The sequence below is a fragment of the Corythoichthys intestinalis genome, chromosome 7 (assembly GCF_030265065.1).
Source record: "Corythoichthys intestinalis isolate RoL2023-P3 chromosome 7, ASM3026506v1, whole genome shotgun sequence".
Classification (NCBI taxonomy): Eukaryota; Metazoa; Chordata; class Actinopteri; order Syngnathiformes; family Syngnathidae; genus Corythoichthys; species Corythoichthys intestinalis.
Genome location: NC_080401.1, coordinates 16818341 through 16838464, shown reverse-complemented (window position 1 = coordinate 16838464; position 20124 = coordinate 16818341). Strand labels below are relative to the sequence as shown.

Below are 20124 nucleotides of genomic sequence, written 5' to 3'. Positions count from 1 at the left end.
AGCAGTTACTAATGACTTTTGAAACATATTAGAGTGGGACCTCTAGGGGAAAACTAAATTATTTTCTGTGACACTGGTTGTCCCCTGATTTGTTCAAATATTTTCTCAAATCTATCGCCGCTGATATTTATTAACCTTAAAGAGATTTTTAGATTTTAGAATGTTTATACCAGTGTTGTTTATGGCAGCCCTTTGAATTTATGTTTCAGTCTTCGTCTTTTGGACGAAAATACTTTTTAGTCTTAGTCATATTTTAGTCTTTTCAAAATTTGTTTATCTTCGTCTAGTTTTAGTCAATGAAATCTCATACAAATTCCGCTTAGTTTTAGTTGACAGTTACTCAAAATGTTTTGGTCTGTAAAATTATAAATTTTGAATGAAAGTTTTCAACAATTTCAAATGATCATAGACAGATGAGCACATATTGTAGTGTCTACAAGGACAACACCATTCGGGAAATTACGGTATTAATCGTTTGTATCAAGTGCATCCTAGCAGAAATATTTTTATTTATTTATTTTTTATTTTTTAAATTTTATTTTTTTTATTTTATTTTTTTTAAAGAAAAATAAAATGTAATTTTTCTGCTGTGTAATAGTGGAGCTAAATGTCAATAAAGGCCAAAATTTCCCAGAACTAGGCAAAATTCACATGAACAGCCATTTGTAAATAGCTATTCACGTGATTCACGTGTTTTAGTCATTCAAATGTGAATATTTCAGATAGTCTGCCATTGCTCGTGATGTCAGATACACCCAACGTATTTCTAAGCTATTGCTGTTGTTTACATGCGAGTCCTCACTTAAATAGTTGTAAATACACTTATTTTGCTGAAACAAAAATTATATATGAAAAGGACAATGTTGTGTATTTTGTCCTACTCATTGTTGCTGTAGATTAGTCCATCTTTCCATACCATTTACTGTGGCTATCTGCTTCGTCCAGTCTGCTGCTTTTCAGATGTGCTACAGTCGTGTGGTGTATAATCAATTCATACATGGATTTTACTTGGAAAAACTACATAAAGAATAGAAGATAGTGTCAGTATGCCTCAGTGTTTGACTTTTGGCTGTACGAAATGGATGGTGAGTAAATACAAAATTGGGAGCAAAGAAAGGCAACGAGCGAGGGAGAAAATATGCCACTACACAGTGTTCCATATTGCCCGACCAAATGCTTCATCTGCTATCAAAATTGACAGCAGAATAGGTATCATAACCCAAAGGAGGGTGAACCTATATCATTTTTGCTTCTTTTCACCTGTGTTCGAGGCTATCAGCGTTTACGTTTTGTACGTTAACAGTGCCTGCTACCATTGTGCACAAATATCAGAATATTTTTCACTGAAATGTAACAGTGTAAAAAATTCATCTCCACCTCGATTTATTGGTCATTTACACTGATTCTTCGCCCAATGAAGACCCTAAATCTAATGGTCAGCCTGGCTCAAACTGTTAGGCTGCAGCCCGCGGCTTCTCTCGCATCCAATACATAATTGAGAAAAGTAATATCGGCCGACCTAAGGAACTTCATTCTCCATTTCAATTTGCCTAGCGGCCCAAAACTGATAAGCCCACAGCCTTCTCTGGCATTCTGACATCCTGGCTGACGGTCTGTAAGTTACGTCAGAGACAAAGGAGCTTGCGAGTATTTGACGTCAAATTTGTCCCAAAATGTCAGTCTCAAGAAGTGAGTAATTTTCTGTTTAAACTAAGGATCGCCCGGATCCGATCACGTGATCGGAAATCGGGCCATTTTTAGAGGATCAGAATCAGGTGAAAAGGATTTTTACTATATGTATATATATATATATATATATATATATATATATATATATATATATATATATATATATATATATATATATATATATATATATATATATTAGGGCTGTCAAACGATTAAAATTTTTAATCGAGTTAATTACAGCTTAAAAATTAATTAATCGTAATTAATCGCAATTAATCGCAATTCAAACCATCTATAAAATATGCCATATTTTTCTGTAAATTATTGTTGGAATGGAAAGATAAGACAAGATGGATATATACATTCAACATACGGTACATAAGGACTGTATTTGTTTATTATAACAATAAATCAACAAGATGGCATTAACATTATTAACATTCTGGTAAAGTGATCCATGGATAGAAAGACTTGTAGTTCTTAAAAGATGAATATTACCACAAGTTATAGAAATGTTATATTAAAACGTCTCTTAATGTTTTCGTTTTAATAAAATTTGTAAAATTTTCAATCAAAAAATCAACTAGTAGCCCTATTCTGTCCTCAATGTGTGTGAGTACACAAATTGACATATAGCGAACATAAGTTCCAAAAAGAAATCAGGCGGTGTGGCAAAGTTGCATGGGCTTTACTGAAGTCATCTGTTTTTGACAGGAGCACGTTTCTTGTATTTTTGTAAAACTGAAAATAACAAGGCAATGTGTCAATAACTTGCATAAATCACAAAATAACATAAAATGTACACACACGTGTCCATTTGAGCAGTAGCACTAGCCAATTAGCTCACAGGCATCTAACAATGTAACTGCATTTCACCATATATGTGAACAAATTCAAATACACATCATCAATAACTATCTAATGCTCATGAATATAAACAAAGGAGGAATATAACTCACAAGCGATGCATGTATTAGACACAAACAGTGTGATGGGACTATGAGAACTGCCACTGAATACTGGATGCGGACGTTAGCTGGTCTGAATAGCACCGTCTATTAGTGTGAGTTCGCGTCGACATATAATCACGTCAGAAAAGCGCGCCGAAACCCAAATAATCAGCTGCACTGAATCGCCAGCAGAGGGCGACATTACGCCAGATAACATATGCAAGTCACACCCAAGCGCCAGCAGAGGGCGGAAAAACTCCATAAAACACAATTAACAAGTTGGCCTTTCACTGTACTGACATTTAAATCTCTCTGAGCGGGCCTAGTGCGTTAATTGCGTCAAATATTTTAACGTGATTAATGAAAAAAATTAATTAACGCGCGTTAACGCGATAATTTTGACAGCCCTAATACATATATATATATATATATATATATATATACAGTGCCTTGTGAAGTGGAACAAAATTTATTGGATAATTTAAACTTTTTTAACAAATAAAAAACTGAAAAGTGGGGCGTGCAATATTATTCGGCCCCCTTGCGTTAATACTTTGTAGCGCCACCTTTTGCTCCAATTACAGCTGCAAGTCGCTTGGGGTATGTTTCTATCAGTTTTGCACATCGAAAGACTGACATTCTTGCCCATTCTTCCTTGCAAAACAGCTCGAGCTCAGTGAGGTTGGATGGAGAGTGTTTGTGAACAGCAGTCTTCAGCTCTTTCCACAGATTCTCGATTGTATTCAGGTCTGGACTTTGACTTGGCCATTCTAACACCTGGATACGTTTATTTTTGAACCATTCCATTGTAGATTTGGCTTTATGTTTTGGATCATTGTCCTGTTGGAAGATAAATCTCCGTCCCAGTCTCAAGTCTTGTGCAGATACCAACAGGTTTTCTTCCAGAATGTTCCTGTATTTGGCTGCATCCATCTTCCCGTCAATTTTAACCATCTTCCCTGTCCCTGCTGAAGAAAAGCAGGCCCAAACCATGATGCTGCCACCACCATGTTTGACAGTGGGGATGGTGTGTTCAGGGTGATGAGCTGTGTTGCTTTTACGCCAAACATATCGTTTTGCATTGTGGCCAAAAAGTTCAATTTTGGTTTCATCTGACCAGAGCACCTTCTTCCACATGTTTGGTGTGTCTCCCAGGTGGCTTGTGGCAAACTTTAAACGAGACTTTTTATGGATATCTTTGAGGAATGGCTTTCTTCTTGCCACTCTTCCATAAAGGCCAGATTTGTGCAGTGTACGACTGATTGTTGTCCTTTGGACAGACTCTCCCACCTCAGCTGTAGATCTCTGCAGTTCATCCAGAGTGATCATGGGCCTCTTGGCTGCATCTCTGATCAGTTTTCTCCTTGTTTGAGAAGAAAGTTTGGAAGGATGGCCGGGTCTTGGTAGATTTGCAGTGGTCTGATGCTCCTTCCATTTCAATATGATGGCTTGCACAGTGCTCCTTGAGATGTTTAAAGCTTGGGAAATATTTTTGTATCCAAATCCGGATTTAAACTTCTCCACAACAGAATCTCGGACCTGCCTGGTGTGTTCCTTGGTTTTCATAGTGCTCTCTGCACTTTAAACAGAACCCTGAGACTATCACAGAGCAGGTGCATTTATACGGAGACTTGATTACACACAGGTGGATTCTATTTATCATCATCGGTCATTTAGGACAACATTGGATCATTCAGAGATCCTCACTGAACTTCTGGAGTGAGTTTGCTGCACTGAAAGTAAAGGGGCCGAATAATATTGCACGCCCCACTTTTCAGTTTTTTATTTGTTAAAAAAGTTTAAATTATCCAATAAATGTTGTTCCACTTCACGATTGTGTCCCACTTGTTGTTGATTCTTGACAAAAAAATTTAATTTCATATATTTATGTTTGAAGCCTGAAATGTGGCGAAAGGTTGCAAGATTCAAGGGGGCCAAATACTTTTGCAAGGCACTATATATATATATATATACAGTTGTGGTCAAATGTTTACATACACTTGTGAAGAACATAATGTCATGGCTCTCTTGAGTTTCCAGTTAGTTCTACAACTCTGATTTTTCTCTGATAGAGTGATTGGAACAGATACTTCTTTGTCACAAAAAACATTCATGAAGTTTGGTTATTTTATGACTTTATTATGGGTGAACAGAAAAAAAGTGATCAAATCTGCTGGGTCAAAAATATACATACAGCAGCACTAATATTTGGTAACATGTCCCTTGGCACTTTTCACTTCAATTAGGCGCTTTTGGTAACCATCCACAAGCTTCTGGCAAGCTTCTGGTTGAATCTTTGACCACTCCTCTTGACAGAATTGGTGCAGTTCAGTTATATTTGATGGCTTTCTGACATGGACTTGTTTCTTCAGAATTGTCCACAAGTTCTCAATGGGGTTTAAGTCAGGACTTTTGGAAGGCCATTTGAAAACCTTAATTCTAGCCTGATTTAGCCATTCCATTACCACTTTTGATGTGTTTTTGGGGTCATTGTCCTGTTGGAACACACAACTGCACCCAAGACCCAATCTTCGGGCTGATGATGTTAGGTTATCTTGAAGAATTTAAAGGTAATCCTTAGGGTTGTTCCGATCATGTTTTTTTGCTCCCTATCCGATCCCGATCGTTTTAGTTTGAGTATCTGCCGATCCCGATATTTCCCGATCCGATTGCTTTTTTTGACTCCCGATTCAATTCCAATCATTCCCGATAATTTTTCCCGATTATATACATTTTGGCAATGCATTAAGAAAAAAATGAATAAAACTCGGACGAATATATACATTCAATATACAGTACATAAGTACTGTATTTGTTTATTATGACAATAAATCCTCAAGATGGCATTTACATTATTAACATTCTTTCTGTGAGAGGGATCCACGAATAGAAAGACTTGTGACTTTGTGTATTGTGACTAAATACTGCCATCTAGTGTATTTGTTAAGCTTTCAGTAAATGATACTGCAGCATGCCCCAAGGCATGATGGGAAAGTGGAACCATGATGGGAAGTAAAACCATGACTGTGAGTCGTGCTAACAATGGATATATCATCTCTGCTTTGGGAAATAAATCAAGGTGTAAAGACAATGATCTATTGCCACCTTGCTTCCCCGAATTGCTTCCCATTACAAATCTATTAATAGGGAGGGAGGGTTTGCAAGGAAAAGTTAAATGAGGGACGGTTTCTAAGGCAGCCAAAATTCATTTAATTCTTTTAGGGCTGCCTTTTACCTCTCTATGTAGGTATACGGCGTCACAACAGATTGAGCGCGATAGTGAGTGAAAGGTTTGTGCAGCGCAAATATTAATAACATTAAAAATTTATCATCACACATTTATCTATTTATTAATTTCCGCCGTTATCGGGATATTTTTGATAACCCTACATTAAGCCTAAATTAAAGACCCTGGATGAGTTTAACATATTAAGTCTGTAACGTTAAATACAATTAGAAAACGATTTAATTAAAATATATATATATTAAAAAAAGGCATGGCCGATATTTTTTTGCCGATTCTGATACTTTGAAAGTGACGTGATCGGACCCGATCGATCGGCCTCTAGTAATCCTCCTTCTTCATTATCCCATTTATTCTCTGTAAAGCACCAGTTCCATTGGCAGCAAAACAGCCCCACAGCATAATACTACCACCACCGTGCTTGACGGTAGGCATGGTGTACTTAGGGTTAAAGGCCTCACCTTTTCTCCTCCAAACATATTGCTGGGCATTGTGGCCAAACAGCTTGATTTTTGTTTTGTCTGACCACAGAACCTTCGTCCAGAAGGTCTTATCTTTATCCATGTGATCAGCAGCAAACTTCAGTCAAGCCTTAAGGTGCCGCTTTTGGAGCAAGGGCTTCCTTCTTGCACGGCAGCCTCTCAGTCCATGGAGATGCAAAACACGCTTGACTGTGGACACTGACACCTGTGTTCCAGCAGCTTCTAATTCTTGGCAGATCTGCTTTTTGGTGATTCTCGGTTGAATCTTCACCCTCCTGACCAATTTTCTCTCAGCAGCAGGTGATAGCGTGCGTTTTCTTCCTGATCGTGGCAGTGACAAAACAGTGCCATGCACTTTATACTTACAAACAATTGTTTGCACTGTTGCTCTTGGGACCTGCAGCTGCTTTGAAATGGCTCCAAGTGACTTTCCTGACAAGACAAGAAATTGCTAATTTGTGTTGCTGTATGTATATTTTTGACCCAGCAGATTTGATCACTTTTTCTGTTAACCCATAATAAAGTCATAAAAGAACCAAACTTCATGGATGTTTTTTGTGACAAAGAAGTATCTGTTCCAATCACTCTATCGGAGAAAAATCAGAGTTGTAGAAATAACTGGAAACTCAAGAGAGCCATGACATGCGATCGGGACATCCCTTGTTTAAACATTATTTTCTCTGTTATAGTAGTTTGATTCTTTCGAGCAACCATATTTCACATGAAAGTCATTGATATCAAACGATTACTATTGCTGTAATAACGTCAGATTGGTAAATACAATCACAATTTATTTTTTTTACAGCATTTACACCCAGTAAAATACATATGCAAGTTCGCATGGATCTAATAGGACACTGTTCTCCGGTGTTTGCAGACAAGGCAAAACCCATGCCAAATATCGAGATTTGTGATTAAAACATTACAGTGGCTCAAAGGCTTAGAGTTCCCTGGATTTGCTGGGATACAAGACTTGAGAAGTTGATTTACAAGACAACATATTAAATCCCCATTAAGCTGATCAGCGACGGGCTTGCAGACAGTGTCCTCATTTTGACTGTAGAACCAACAGTCCCTCAAAAGCTTTTACCAATGAACTTTTAGTCTGCACAATATCATAAAAGGTTGTTTTAGGCTTTGTGGCCAACTTGTGAATTGAAAATTTGCATGAGCACACAAGCAATTAAGGGATTTTTCGCTTCTATTTGCAAGTAGCCTTTGCAGCAAGTTTGCACTATTTCATCATTTTGGCTTTTTGATTTGGTTTTGATCATGCTGTGCCCTCATTAGCATCATTATTTTCCAGCCAGGGAAACATTTGTACATTTCTACTTCACTTGACACTAAGTTTATCTCTTATTACACTATTATACACTTGAGTCAGACAAAAATATATTTTTACCAGAACTGAACTATAAATGCTATTTGTAAATAGCAAGACCACTCATATGGACATTTCTTATGCTCAGTTTTAATAACATTTTTTTGGTGTCACTTGCTAAACACCAACTGTCCTGCAAATACCGCCAATAACACATAGAGTTATCAGTCATATATATTTAATAAAATATTTTGGTGGGTTTTGTCTACTAGTGGTACTTGTAGTGATACTATTAATCTAATTTACATCTTCCATCTTTATGTCATCTTAATTAATACTCATGACAGTTATTTGCTTGATGCTATTTTTATGATGATTTATGAAAAAATAACTATCTTGCTATTTCAGTGGTCAGTGGAAACACTATAGAATTTAGGGCTCAGTGTGAGAAGGGATTTCCTAGTATTTCATTGTTGCTTTGATAACTGACTGTTTTCCCTTCCTCTGTGCAGTCCGCAGGAAGTTTCCTTGGCTACCAAATTCCCCCTTTCCATCTGTGGATTTCTGATCAAACTGTTTTTTTCCCTCACAATGTTTCAGATTACCTTTATCAGCTCTCCTGTCATTGATCTACAGTATTTTGCTTTTTCAGATTATTCTACATTGTATTTTCTAATCTAGTTTGATGTGATTTAAGAGGCTTCTTACGATATTAACTTTTATTTTGCTTGGTCTGATTTGCACTATTTGTGTGATAGGTTGTGAATCACTATTTTTCTCCAGCTGATTGACAGATCCTGGCTAATGGTTTTTGTATTACTCAAACACTAAAGCCTGTCTCCTAATGACAAAATATGAAATGTTGGGTGAGCAATTTCAGATTTCAGAAAATGTTGTTTTCTGAAATCTATCATCTCACCTTCAAAAATAAACATTTCTTTAGCAGAATATTTGAGCAAAACGTCAGGCTGTTCTTGATGGCAACCTCGCTAATGAAATGTGCCCGTGATGAAAGAGTTTGTGAGCGCCTGACAACAGATTGAAACTTTGTCTTGTCACGCCTTCACTCTTAGTTTACTTACAGTACAGTATTAGTGGGAACAATTTATATATTCATATTAAATATATATGGTTTCATTATATCAAATTAGAGGTTTAAACAGTGTCAGAGACAGCTGAGTTACTTATTTATTTATTTTAAATTTACAAACTCCTTCTTTAATTACCAGTCGGTCCAACTATCATATTAAATATAAATGTTACATTTCAATTGTCTTTTCTGAACTAAAAATGTAACATTAGCTGCTATCAAGTCATGGAGATGGGGACGGGTTGCATATTGCACCAGAATTCATCCAACATTATGTGTTAAAGTAATCATATGCACCTTAAATTAGATTGTACTAGATGTTTAACGTTTTCCTCTTAATCATGCATATCACTTTATGTATTTCTTTACCCTCAACAGGACCATGACAATGATGATGGCACCTTTTTCACACGTCACTGTTTTCTCTAATTAGGGCAACCCATCCTTATCCATGTGTCAGCTGTGTCTTTATATGTAACCGTAGCGATGAAAGTTAATACATATTAATCTTCTTTTTTTCCCCCTTTCATCCTTTTCATTCTCTCTTCCAATGCTTAAAATAGAAGTGGAGCAAAAAGGTAAATAACAGACACATTCTGAACTCAAGCTAGTTTTTTTGTGACATTCAGTTGTCAACTTCTTGTGATGGCCCATACAACCTTCTTGTGGACTACAGTGGAACCTCTAAACTTAAATGACCGGTGAACGAACAATCCAAGTTCCACAAAAAATTGCAAAAAAACAAAAATAAAGTCAAACTAAAATGTGGATTTCGAGGCGTTGTCATGCATGACGCCACTTTACTGTATGTCGAAGTTGGAGCAAATCCTGATATTCCAGCTTTGATTATCATGGAGATATCTTGGGCCCTCCACACATTATGCTAAAATAAAATAAAATGCTACCAACTCTTAGCCACTTACGAATGAATTGAACAATGGATGTCGTGCGACAAAAAATTCCGAGCCTGCATAGGCTTCTGAGGCTACACGTACTGTGTTGTGCTTTCGTTGTATGTCTGTCAAGTAAGACGCAAGTTCCTACTTAGAAAGACTGGGCGAGAATAAAGAGAAAAACAATGTGAAATAATTGCACCCAATGCAGTGTGTATGCTTGTGTACATATATAAGCCTCAATTTAGGATATTTTGTCCACAGGTACATGGAAAGTTATAAAACAACAATATTTGTCAGTCGGTGCATTGTATGTATTGTATGAAGTCTAAGTAAGGGTGGTGACTTGGTGGCCGACAGGGTTCTGTCTTCATGAACCCTAAAATATATTTTTACTGTGTGTGAAATGTTGAATGTGAAATGTGAAACTTCGATTGACTACTTATGTCATCACGTAACTGTGGTCCAAATTTGGATTTTTCTAAAACCAATGGCCGAGCGATCATTCATTAATTAAAACAATTGCCAAACCTTGCACACCCACAACCTTGTGGCAGTGTTTATTTATTTATTTATTTATTTTTTTTTTGTTCAGGAAGTGCACACCTGTATAATGGTCAGTACATCAGTTAATAGACTCGGTACATACGGTATAAAGAGTCTTTTAACCTCAATGCAAATCGCCCAGCATCCTCCCGCTTCACATTTGTCACTGTGTTCATTATGTACCATTAGACAATGGACAGACATTACATTTATATTACAGTACTATTGATTTTTTTCATTTGTATGAAAGATGATACTTGTAAAATATATACACCTCCTATTAAAATGACTGTTTTTGGGAACAAATGAAACCAAGTAATTTGAAAATGATTTCCACTACTGTGGTCAATAACCCTATGCCACCTGATGGGGTCAGGGGATGTAAATTCAAGGGGCCCAGTAAAGTTTGATAACTCAAATAATACGTTCAAACATGTGTGCACACAGGCATTTGGTGATTTGTTAAGAATTAACCGATCACATTCAAATTCTTGTTAAATGGTAGTCAGCATTCATCTGTCACCATTTAAAGCCTTTCTTGTTAATCCCAGATGACCTTGACCTGCAGGTTTTACCTCACATGTTTGTCACATCGTATAGCACAAGCCATAGCCAACAAAAAGATTCCACTTCATCTGAAAAATATTAGCAGAAAGATACTATTTTCTGAGGTATTAAAATGCTTTTGGACAGTTGTTTGGACAGATATCATCAATTGGAGAACATATGGCCAAACAGTGACAAACCTAACTAAACTGGAAGTGCCTAGAAATTGGTAAAAAGATGAGACAAAGCCTGGTTAGCTCAACTACTGGGATTAATGACATAAATATTGACAAAGCAACAGAAAGGTCTTACATTTTGCCTGTTTCGCACATGTGATGACAATCTCCTATATCCTTCATCTGTGTGGGTTATGAGGAAGAGTAGATGGATTCCTCTTCGTATGAGGAAAAAAATTCAGGCCTTAGTACATTTTGTAAAAATAGACTTTAAATCTCTCAAATGCATGTGGGAAAATATGTGTGCTGACGTAGCCAAGATTTAACTGTTTGGCTATAATCCATCTTTTTTTTTTTTTTTTTTTTGAATCACAAACACAACAATGCTCCTCACCTGAAGAACACCACACCTACAGTGAAATGTGGCATTGGCAACGTCACACTTTCGGGCTATTTTCCTTCAACTGGAACTAGGCGTTAGAGAAGGTGGCAGGAATTATGAAAATTTTCAAATGTGTGTCAGTGTTTAAACAAAACCCTAACAAAACACAAACGGCACGAACAGTTGAAATGTGCTTTAGGTTTGATTAATCTTGGTGTCATTTGTTTTTTTCCAATATCACAAAAACCTAGAATTTGGACAGTTGTATGTCAACATCTCCTAATGTTAATATATACATACTGTTGATGCAAAAAAATATATCTATCTAAAATTTATCAAGTATCAAATTAATGGACAACTAAAGTATTTTAATAATTGATTAGATATTTACAGTCTTTGTTTAAATTAAAACTCGCTTAATTTTCAACTTCAACCTGACATTGTTTCTCAGATTTCGGTGATCCTCCATGAATGCAGACTTATTATGTCTGTTAAATCAAAATCTGATTTCATTTTGAAAAACAGTCAGCAACATGTTTGCCCATTTTCTGATATGTTGCTAATCGAAATCACTGAATTATAATCAATTTATAGTTTTCACACTTTGTACAGTATTAATTAATTTCTAATTTCCCTAACCCTAACTGATTAATTGATTAACTTGAAAATCAATTTTCATTCCATCTCTTTGGAGCAGTAAGGCAATTCATTAAAATTTGCCCAAGCCTGTCCATGTATGGGCTTAACACACTAAATATGAGTATGAAACAAGATGACAACATTTCAATTCTTTCACAGATGGTATTTAGATCTAGATATATAACTTGATTATGCCACATTTTGAGTGCACCAATCCATACTTGCATTTGACGATATTTTTAGGGATACCTAATATTAAGCCCTCTGAGCTGCCTAAGTGAAAGTTAAAGTGAAGACAGGATTTTTGAAAAAGAAGAAAAAAAAACTGAAGAAGCCATTACAAAAACATTGACCAAGGCCAATACAACAGCCTGCCCAGAGGAAAAATGTGTCCACTAGTGTTGTTATAGACATTAAACTGGTAGACCAAGTATAACAATGGCCAATGATGACAGAATCATTTTGAGAGCTATCAAGAAATCAGCTTAAACAACTGTTAGGTACATCAGCAACAACCTCCGGAGGGAAAAACTGAAGGTCAAGAGTATCAACCAAAAAGCAGATGCTACACAAACTAATCTTTAGCAAGATGTATTGGGATGACAAGCTGCAATTTACACCCCCAACAAACTAAAGTTGAAAGATGCTGCGCTAAACGCAAAAAATAGCAACTAAATATATTACAATATTTTGCTCACCTAAAAATGTGCTGTTTCATTATCAAGAAATGATTCACACAATGTTTTTTTTCCCAGGATAATCATTTATTGAACCTCAAAGGACACTCAACATGTACTGTAGGTCATAATTGAGTATCCAATCAAATTTAGGCCATATCTACACCTAGCAGGTTTTTTATTTCTTCTTTCCCTAATAAGGCGGGAAAAAAAATAATTACGTCCACACCAGCACGTTTGTAGAAAAAAAGCTTCCGCAGCCAACCACTTTAATTCATTTTTTAAGGACATTCATAGCGTGAAAAATAATTGTCCATAATACTCCCATCTTTCTCATGTGTTCTTCAATATGACGCACTGCAAGAGTTTGAAAATAAATGGAAGCAAAAAAGCACCTGTCTAAGGCTACGTTCATACTGCAGGTCTTAATGCACAAATCCGATGTTTTGTCATATCTGTTTTTTGTGCGTGCCCGTTCAGACTACCTTTGTCCATTGAGATCGTTCAAGTATTAGCACTATTCGCAGTCCGACACGCGCTGAGCAAGAAGACCCGTATGCGCAGGAGCATCAAAATAAATTACACATGCTGGCTGTCATCCGTCATTCCAGTAAGATCATATTTTGATTTCCAAAAAGAAGACACAAATAACAGACATAAATAATCCCGTTTAGGTTTTATTAAAAGTTTCTGTGGATCGATAGCATGCACGCACTGCCCGTGCATGTCACACACATATACGGGCAGTTTGCCCCGACTCTCAGCCGTATAAGCAATCTTGAAATATTGCACATATACAGATAAAACCGATCATTCTCAGGCTTATCTTCAATTTATTTTTATTTTTATATGACTGTTGCCAAGCCCGACCCCTCCCCAAGGGGTTAAAGGCAAGCTAGGCGCTAACGGACAGCTGCACCACTACCGTAGCGCGCCGTCTCTCTCCGATTTGGGATATTTGCCAGTTCAGACCGCCGCCACGTTCTGGAAAAATGTGGCCCAGATCGGATTTAAACCACACATGAGAGTGACCCAGATCGGATTTGAAATGGTCCACTTCTCTGCGACTTGTCCTGTTCAGACGGTCAAGTTAATGCCTCACTCGAGTCGGAAAAACACGAGAAAATCAGATTCGTGCATGAAGACCTGCAGTCTGAACATAGCCTAATTTACTTCAAATGTAAACATTGGTCTCATGTGTTACGTAGGGACAAAGTTTGTCGCAGTCAGTGACGTTTCTACAGTTAAAACTTCGGTTATCAGTGTCCATGTGAAAGTGCCACAAATGCAGAATTTGCACATCTTCACTATGGACTGAGGTTTTAAGAACCCTCGTTTAAATGTGCGTGTGCTTTTAGGTGATAGGCCAAAACGTAGAAAAAGTTCTTGTTTTTGCCAAATATACCCTGCCAATGCCATGGCCTTAAATACCTCAAAAACTGATCTCGTCTCTGGCTGTAACGATATTGATTGTTTAAGCACGATGGCAATCGGCATCGTCATCTTTTAGAATTGCCATTTTCTTAAAAAGAATGGTTTTCATTTAAGCTACTGAAATGCAAAAAAATGGTCAAAAACCAAATTGCTATAGATTTTGTCGTTGTTTTTGCTATAGGTGAAATACAACTGATTTTGATAAATGTGCACATATGATATTATTAATTTGATTGTCACCATTCAATTTCATTTAAGGGCATTCAGACCTTTTAATAACAGCAAATTCCGTATTGTCCATATAATCAAAATTGTATCTTCATGAACTTGGTGATTTACATCCCTAGTTTCATTGAAATATCTGGTTTTAATGTCAAATCGAAATATTTTCAGTGTCAAGTAAAAATTCAGGAACTAGCATCATTGTTCTAACACCTGAAGAGGGGAATTCATTATCACTATCATTTGTTAACATGTATTTCCGTTTTCAATGGAGACATTGTTTAGATCAGTGCTTAGATCAATGCACCTTAATCATTTTCTGTTACGCCCGCCCCCCCACGAAAATGTAAATGTTTTGCGTCCCCCCCAACTCTCTGCCGCCACTGTAAATAGTTCCATTTGTCTCTAAAATTATTATTATAAGTTCACCTCTGCATAACATTGTCTTTTTATATTAAAGGGAAAAAAGTAATATAAATTAACCTACAATAAAGTATAACTTTATTAACATTGTTATTTCTGTAACAGAAAAGTGTTAAGGCGCATCAATTTGCCTGAATAAAAAAAGTCACAGGCAAATTGTAAAAATACACTCAAGTTACATGTTTTGACCATTTGATACTGAAAAATAAAACTTAATAAAAATCAATCAATAATAACAAATTCAAATTAAACGAGAGTGTCATTGGACAGAGGGACAGTTTTTATTTTTGCTGCAGGCAGTATCAGCTCCTTTGCTATGGTGTGGGGTGATTTTGCACTGAGCATGCTTGTTTACTGCTGTAACATTGACAAAGAGGGACGATTGCTGGCAATATTTTGCACGTTTTCGCTGAAAAAAAAAAAAAACATGGCTTATCAATGTGATCGTGGTCTAATGTCTTTAAGTGACCTGTAGTCACTATTTGAGAAGTACTGGTTTAGATGTACAGTATGGACTATGACCACTGATGCGGAAATAATTATATTCAAATTTTACTTCATTGCACTCCAAGTGACACAGACACTTGGTTTTTACATATATGATGTTGCAACACTGCGGAACAGTTTGGCTGATTTCAGGCCCGTCGCTCGGTGCACAACTGGTCTTAGAGGTTTCACTGTATATTCTCAGTCCACAAAGTATGATGTTAACATTCAGTGCAATACACGAAAGGAAATAAGAGTGACTGTAAAGAAAAGAAAGGACACACACACACACACCCATCCACAGTTAAGTGATGTAACTGGGGGCATATTGGCTTCACTCCATAAAGGTTTTTTCCTCCCCATTCTGCCTGGGTGCCTTTGCAACTCAGCACAATTTGCCTGGCTTCCAAATCGTTTTCCATAGCATGCCTTGCTAACAGTAAAGCTATTGCTTTCTTCCGTCCCTCTCTGTCTCTAAAGCCCCTTTCTTGCTCAGCTCCCTCCAATTTTTGACACTTGAGAGTTTGAACACACCATATTCATTGCATTGATAAAGCAAGATATTCCAATAATTAACCCTGATAAGGCACACCTGTGTAAAAAAACATTGCAGGGCCATTTAGATGGTGACACTTCGAGGATACGACACCTTTTATGTTTGCATTTAAATGGTTCAATTCCTCGTGAAAATGATATAGTATGCATGCCAGTTTTACAAGGCGACAGCCAATGATGCACATCCTTGACAACAACCTCCTCAGCCCGGAAGACAACGTACCCGCCCACTCGAAGCAATAGCGTACACACATTTTTTTCTTTTGCTTCAAAAGGCACAAAAACGCAAACATGAAATATATTTAAATTTAAGATATTATAAAAACAGTAAATTAAAGCCGACTTTCCGCAATGTTTGCTGTTTTGAATGTTTAGCAGCAGTGACTGTGCATGCCCAAAGTGACGTGTGCGAGTGCTGACGTCATCGGAGCAAGAGTGTTCCATTCGAATTGTTGCGGAGCAAGCCCTGCAATCGAATTGTTCTGATTTGGAGGCCACAAAAGTTTGCATCTTTGCCTTCTGTTTTTGCCGTCACCGTTTAAAGGTGAGGCCATTCAATAACACAATCGTTGCGTCTTAGTCTCACATCGTCACCATGTAAACGGCCCTTAACTCTTGACGCTCATCAAGTGCATGTCAAGAGTTTGCAAACAGGTAATCAGAGCAAAGGGTAGCTAATTTTAAGAAACCAGAATATAAAACATGTTTTCAGATATTTCACCTATATTGTCGGTGAGAATCTTTTTTGTAAATACTAATAGCCATTAAATGAAGAAAACAAATAGATGTGTGTTCAAACTTTATATACTATACTAGTATATACAGTACATACTAGTATATAATTAGGGGTGGGACTTTAATATATTAATTTCAATTATTTCGCAGCTACCATAATGACGAAATAACCACATTTAATTAAAATGTAATACCTTGACAAATAATGTGGATTTGTGCAAATCTATATAGTAGTATTGTGCTTGTCTTTAAATAATTTTCCCACAAAACTGAAGCGTACACATTTGTGTCAGTAGCAGCAACATGAAATAACTACTAAAATAAATAACTTTGTGCTAATGAGAAGTACAGTAATATATATTACTTTATAATAATTATTAACACAGTTCACTATATATGTGAATGTTATTTGATTCAAGCATACACTAAAATAATTTCAAATAACACTTTTTGTAACAAATATTGATTCGCAATTAAACTGAGCTTAAATCATTAAAAATAATTTAATTGATTTTAAATATTTACACACGTATATATATATATATATATATATATAATATATATATATATATATATATATATATATATATATATATATATATATATATATATATATATATATATATATATATATATATATATATATATATATTTTTTTTTTTTTTTTTTTTTGTCCCACCCCTGATACACACACATACCTTTTTCTAATGATTGTGACATTTACACCACTCACTAATGACATGCCTCTCCGGTCTTTACTGTAGAATAGTTGAGACGCAATCTAGGCACACACATACTGTACATATGTTTCCAGTATATGATGACTCTTTCTCATAACCTTTCACGTCTATTGCCAAGTGACTTTAATTGGGCTGTATATTTTTTTAATTACAGGATTGTTTTTTTATTCTGTTACATTTGTGTTGCCCTCATTTTGTGTTTTTTCCTCTTGCAGTATATCTCAAATTTAAAACCTCCTTTCGTTTCAGACTATTGAAATTACATACATATTATGCTTGATGACTTTTCTATTTTCTTATTCCTTGCTATGCACCAAACCAAAATCCTTATATTGCTTGTGAAAATAAGTGATAGCTTTGAGTTATTTAGTGTGCCTGTCTTCATTCACTTTGAACAACTCATTAGGCAAAAATGCATTTTCTTTTTATATATATATTGTGTGGTGCTTTTGATGGCAGATTGACATGAATGTATGTTATTCTACTTTCTTCTATTACTAGTTTTTCTATGTCCTGGGACTCTGAAAGCTGTTGGGGAACCCTCCTTTCAATTTGAAGCAGAGCAACAAGCTGGTGCCTGGTGCAAAGATCCACTTCAAGCTGCTGACAAGACCTACTTCATGCCTTGGACTCCTTATAGGACAGACACTCTTATTGAATATTCTTCCCTGGATGACTTCCAAAATGCTCGGCAAACAATTACCTACAAGTTGCCCCACCGAGTGGATGGGACTGGATTTGTGGTTTATGATGGTGCTGTGTTTTTCAACAAAGAGCGCACCCGCAACATAGTCAAGTTTGACCTGCGAACTCGAATCAAAAGTGGGGAAGCGATCATCAACAATGCCAATTACCATGACACGTCACCCTATAAATGGGGTGGTAAAACAGACATTGACCTGGCTGTGGATGAGAACGGCTTGTGGGTAATCTACGCAACAGAGCAGAACAATGGCATGATAGTAATCAGCCAGTTAAATCCCTACACACTCCGTTTTGAGGCTACGTGGGAGACGGCCTATGACAAACGATCTGCCTCCAATGCCTTCATGGCCTGCGGAGTACTCTATGTGGTCCGCTCCACCTATGAAGACAACGAAAGCGAAGTCAGCAAGAGCATGATCGATTATATCTACAACACTAAGCAGAACCGTGGAGAATATGTTGATATCCACTTTCCCAACCAGTACCAGTACATTGCATCTGTGGATTATAATCCGCGAGATAACCAACTCTATGTGTGGAATAATTTTTACATCCTGAGATATAATCTGCAGTTCGGGCCACCTGATCCAGTTTATGGTAAGTAATTAAACTACATTCCAATGACATACCGTCATTGTTCATGTTTTGGCACCTAAGCACCATGTTAACAGTTTAATGCTTTAACAAAAATGGTATCTGTTTAGTATGTACTGTATATGTCGTCTCCAGCGATGCGTAATAGCTGTTGCTCTTGGTATATTCCATTTATGTTTGTGTGCGAATTAACACTTACTCATCAAAATGCATTCTTTTCATAATCATAAAAAAATTCTGTTTTCTTTTTGGAAACAATAATTTTCTAATATAATTGTGGAACTAATACACTTTTTTTTAAAAATTTTTAGAAACTTTGAAGTGTAGGCTCGTGGTAAACAACACCTTGAAGCAAACAGCCATATCATAATGAATCAGTGTCTTGGGGATTTAGGGAGGTTTACCATGTAGACATTGCTCGAGTCGTGCCAAAAGCTCAGGGGACCCTGCCAGTGCCAGTTTTTTTTTTTTTTTTTTTTTTTTTTTTTGTGAAAAAGTATACCCTCAGCCCTGGTAACATACATTCTCAAATCTGGCTTGGGGCAATGTTAGATCATTCCCCATTTAATGCTGAAAATCTAAGTCTGTTCTGGCCATTAAATAAATTCACACAATTTTAAGCAGGAAGGTCTTAACGATGTCAATGTAAGCGACACAAAAGGGGAAAAATATTGTCTCAACCAGCCCTAATCCTATTTGAACAATTTTCTTTTAAGTGAGGAATGAACCTGAGAAGGAGCCTGCAATATACCTTCTTTTTCAGAATATAAAGTAAAAATCTTAATTACCCTCATCATTCCACACCCCTGAATCAATCCATCCATCAATTCAATTCGATAACGATTTTGAGAGCTACGATTCGATTACTGAACGATGATCACGGTATTGACGATGATCACGATTATTGCAATTATCAATGCATCGTACATCACTAATCAATAAAGTAGCCAAACAAATATATGTCAATTATTTATTTAAAATATCCTAATGATTCAACAGGAACAATGGAAACATGCCCAAACAACAAAAAGCTGCCTTTTTTTTTTTTTTTTTTTTTTTTTTTTTTTTTACAAGAAAGTGCAAAACATTAACCATTTTAAAGGCAATACTTATTTCTAAACATGCCTATACAACACACAACAGACTTTTAAATGCTCTTTTTCACAGAAGGTACAAAAACATTAGCTTTTTCAAAGGCAGTACTTATTTCTTTCAACAATACAATAAAATTTACACTGGTGGAATGAATTCCACATTTTCTGGAAACAGTCTTTAGAAATTAGACCATAACCAATATACTAGTACTTTGTTTTCACAGATTTTTGTACTATTTTGCGTGTTTGTAGTGTTACCGCTGTACTTAATCCTGGTTTTAAATGTTCTGCATCTAGAATAACTTTGTACACCACCAAACAACGCATAACTTAACATGGAAATACATGTTAGCGAAGTCGCTAATTAGCATAGCGCTCGGCACAACAACAATAAAGGCTAAACAGTGCAAGAGGGTTTGTGTACTCACTCTTATAGACGCACACATGACTTAGCAACCCGCTCGGGACATTTTTCAATTAACGTGACTTGAACCTACTGCT

The 20124-nt window shown here is 36.4% G+C and overlaps 1 protein-coding gene across 30 annotated transcripts in view; it reads left to right on the top strand.

Annotated features, from left to right (window-relative positions):
• adgrl2a (adhesion G protein-coupled receptor L2a) overlaps positions 1 to 20124 on the top strand; it is a 218478-nt gene that overhangs the window by 130092 nt on the left and 68262 nt on the right. For 24 of the 30 annotated variants that reach the window (XM_057842113.1, XM_057842097.1, XM_057842110.1 and 21 more), the window contains 2 exons: positions 9340 to 9354; positions 17732 to 18532. In XM_057842113.1, coding sequence (XP_057698096.1) covers positions 9340 to 9354; positions 17732 to 18532 — 816 coding nt within the window. The remainder of the gene's footprint in view (positions 1 to 9339; positions 9355 to 17731; positions 18533 to 20124) is intronic. The other 6 variants (XM_057842112.1, XM_057842094.1, XM_057842111.1 and 3 more) reach the window with 1 other exon arrangement.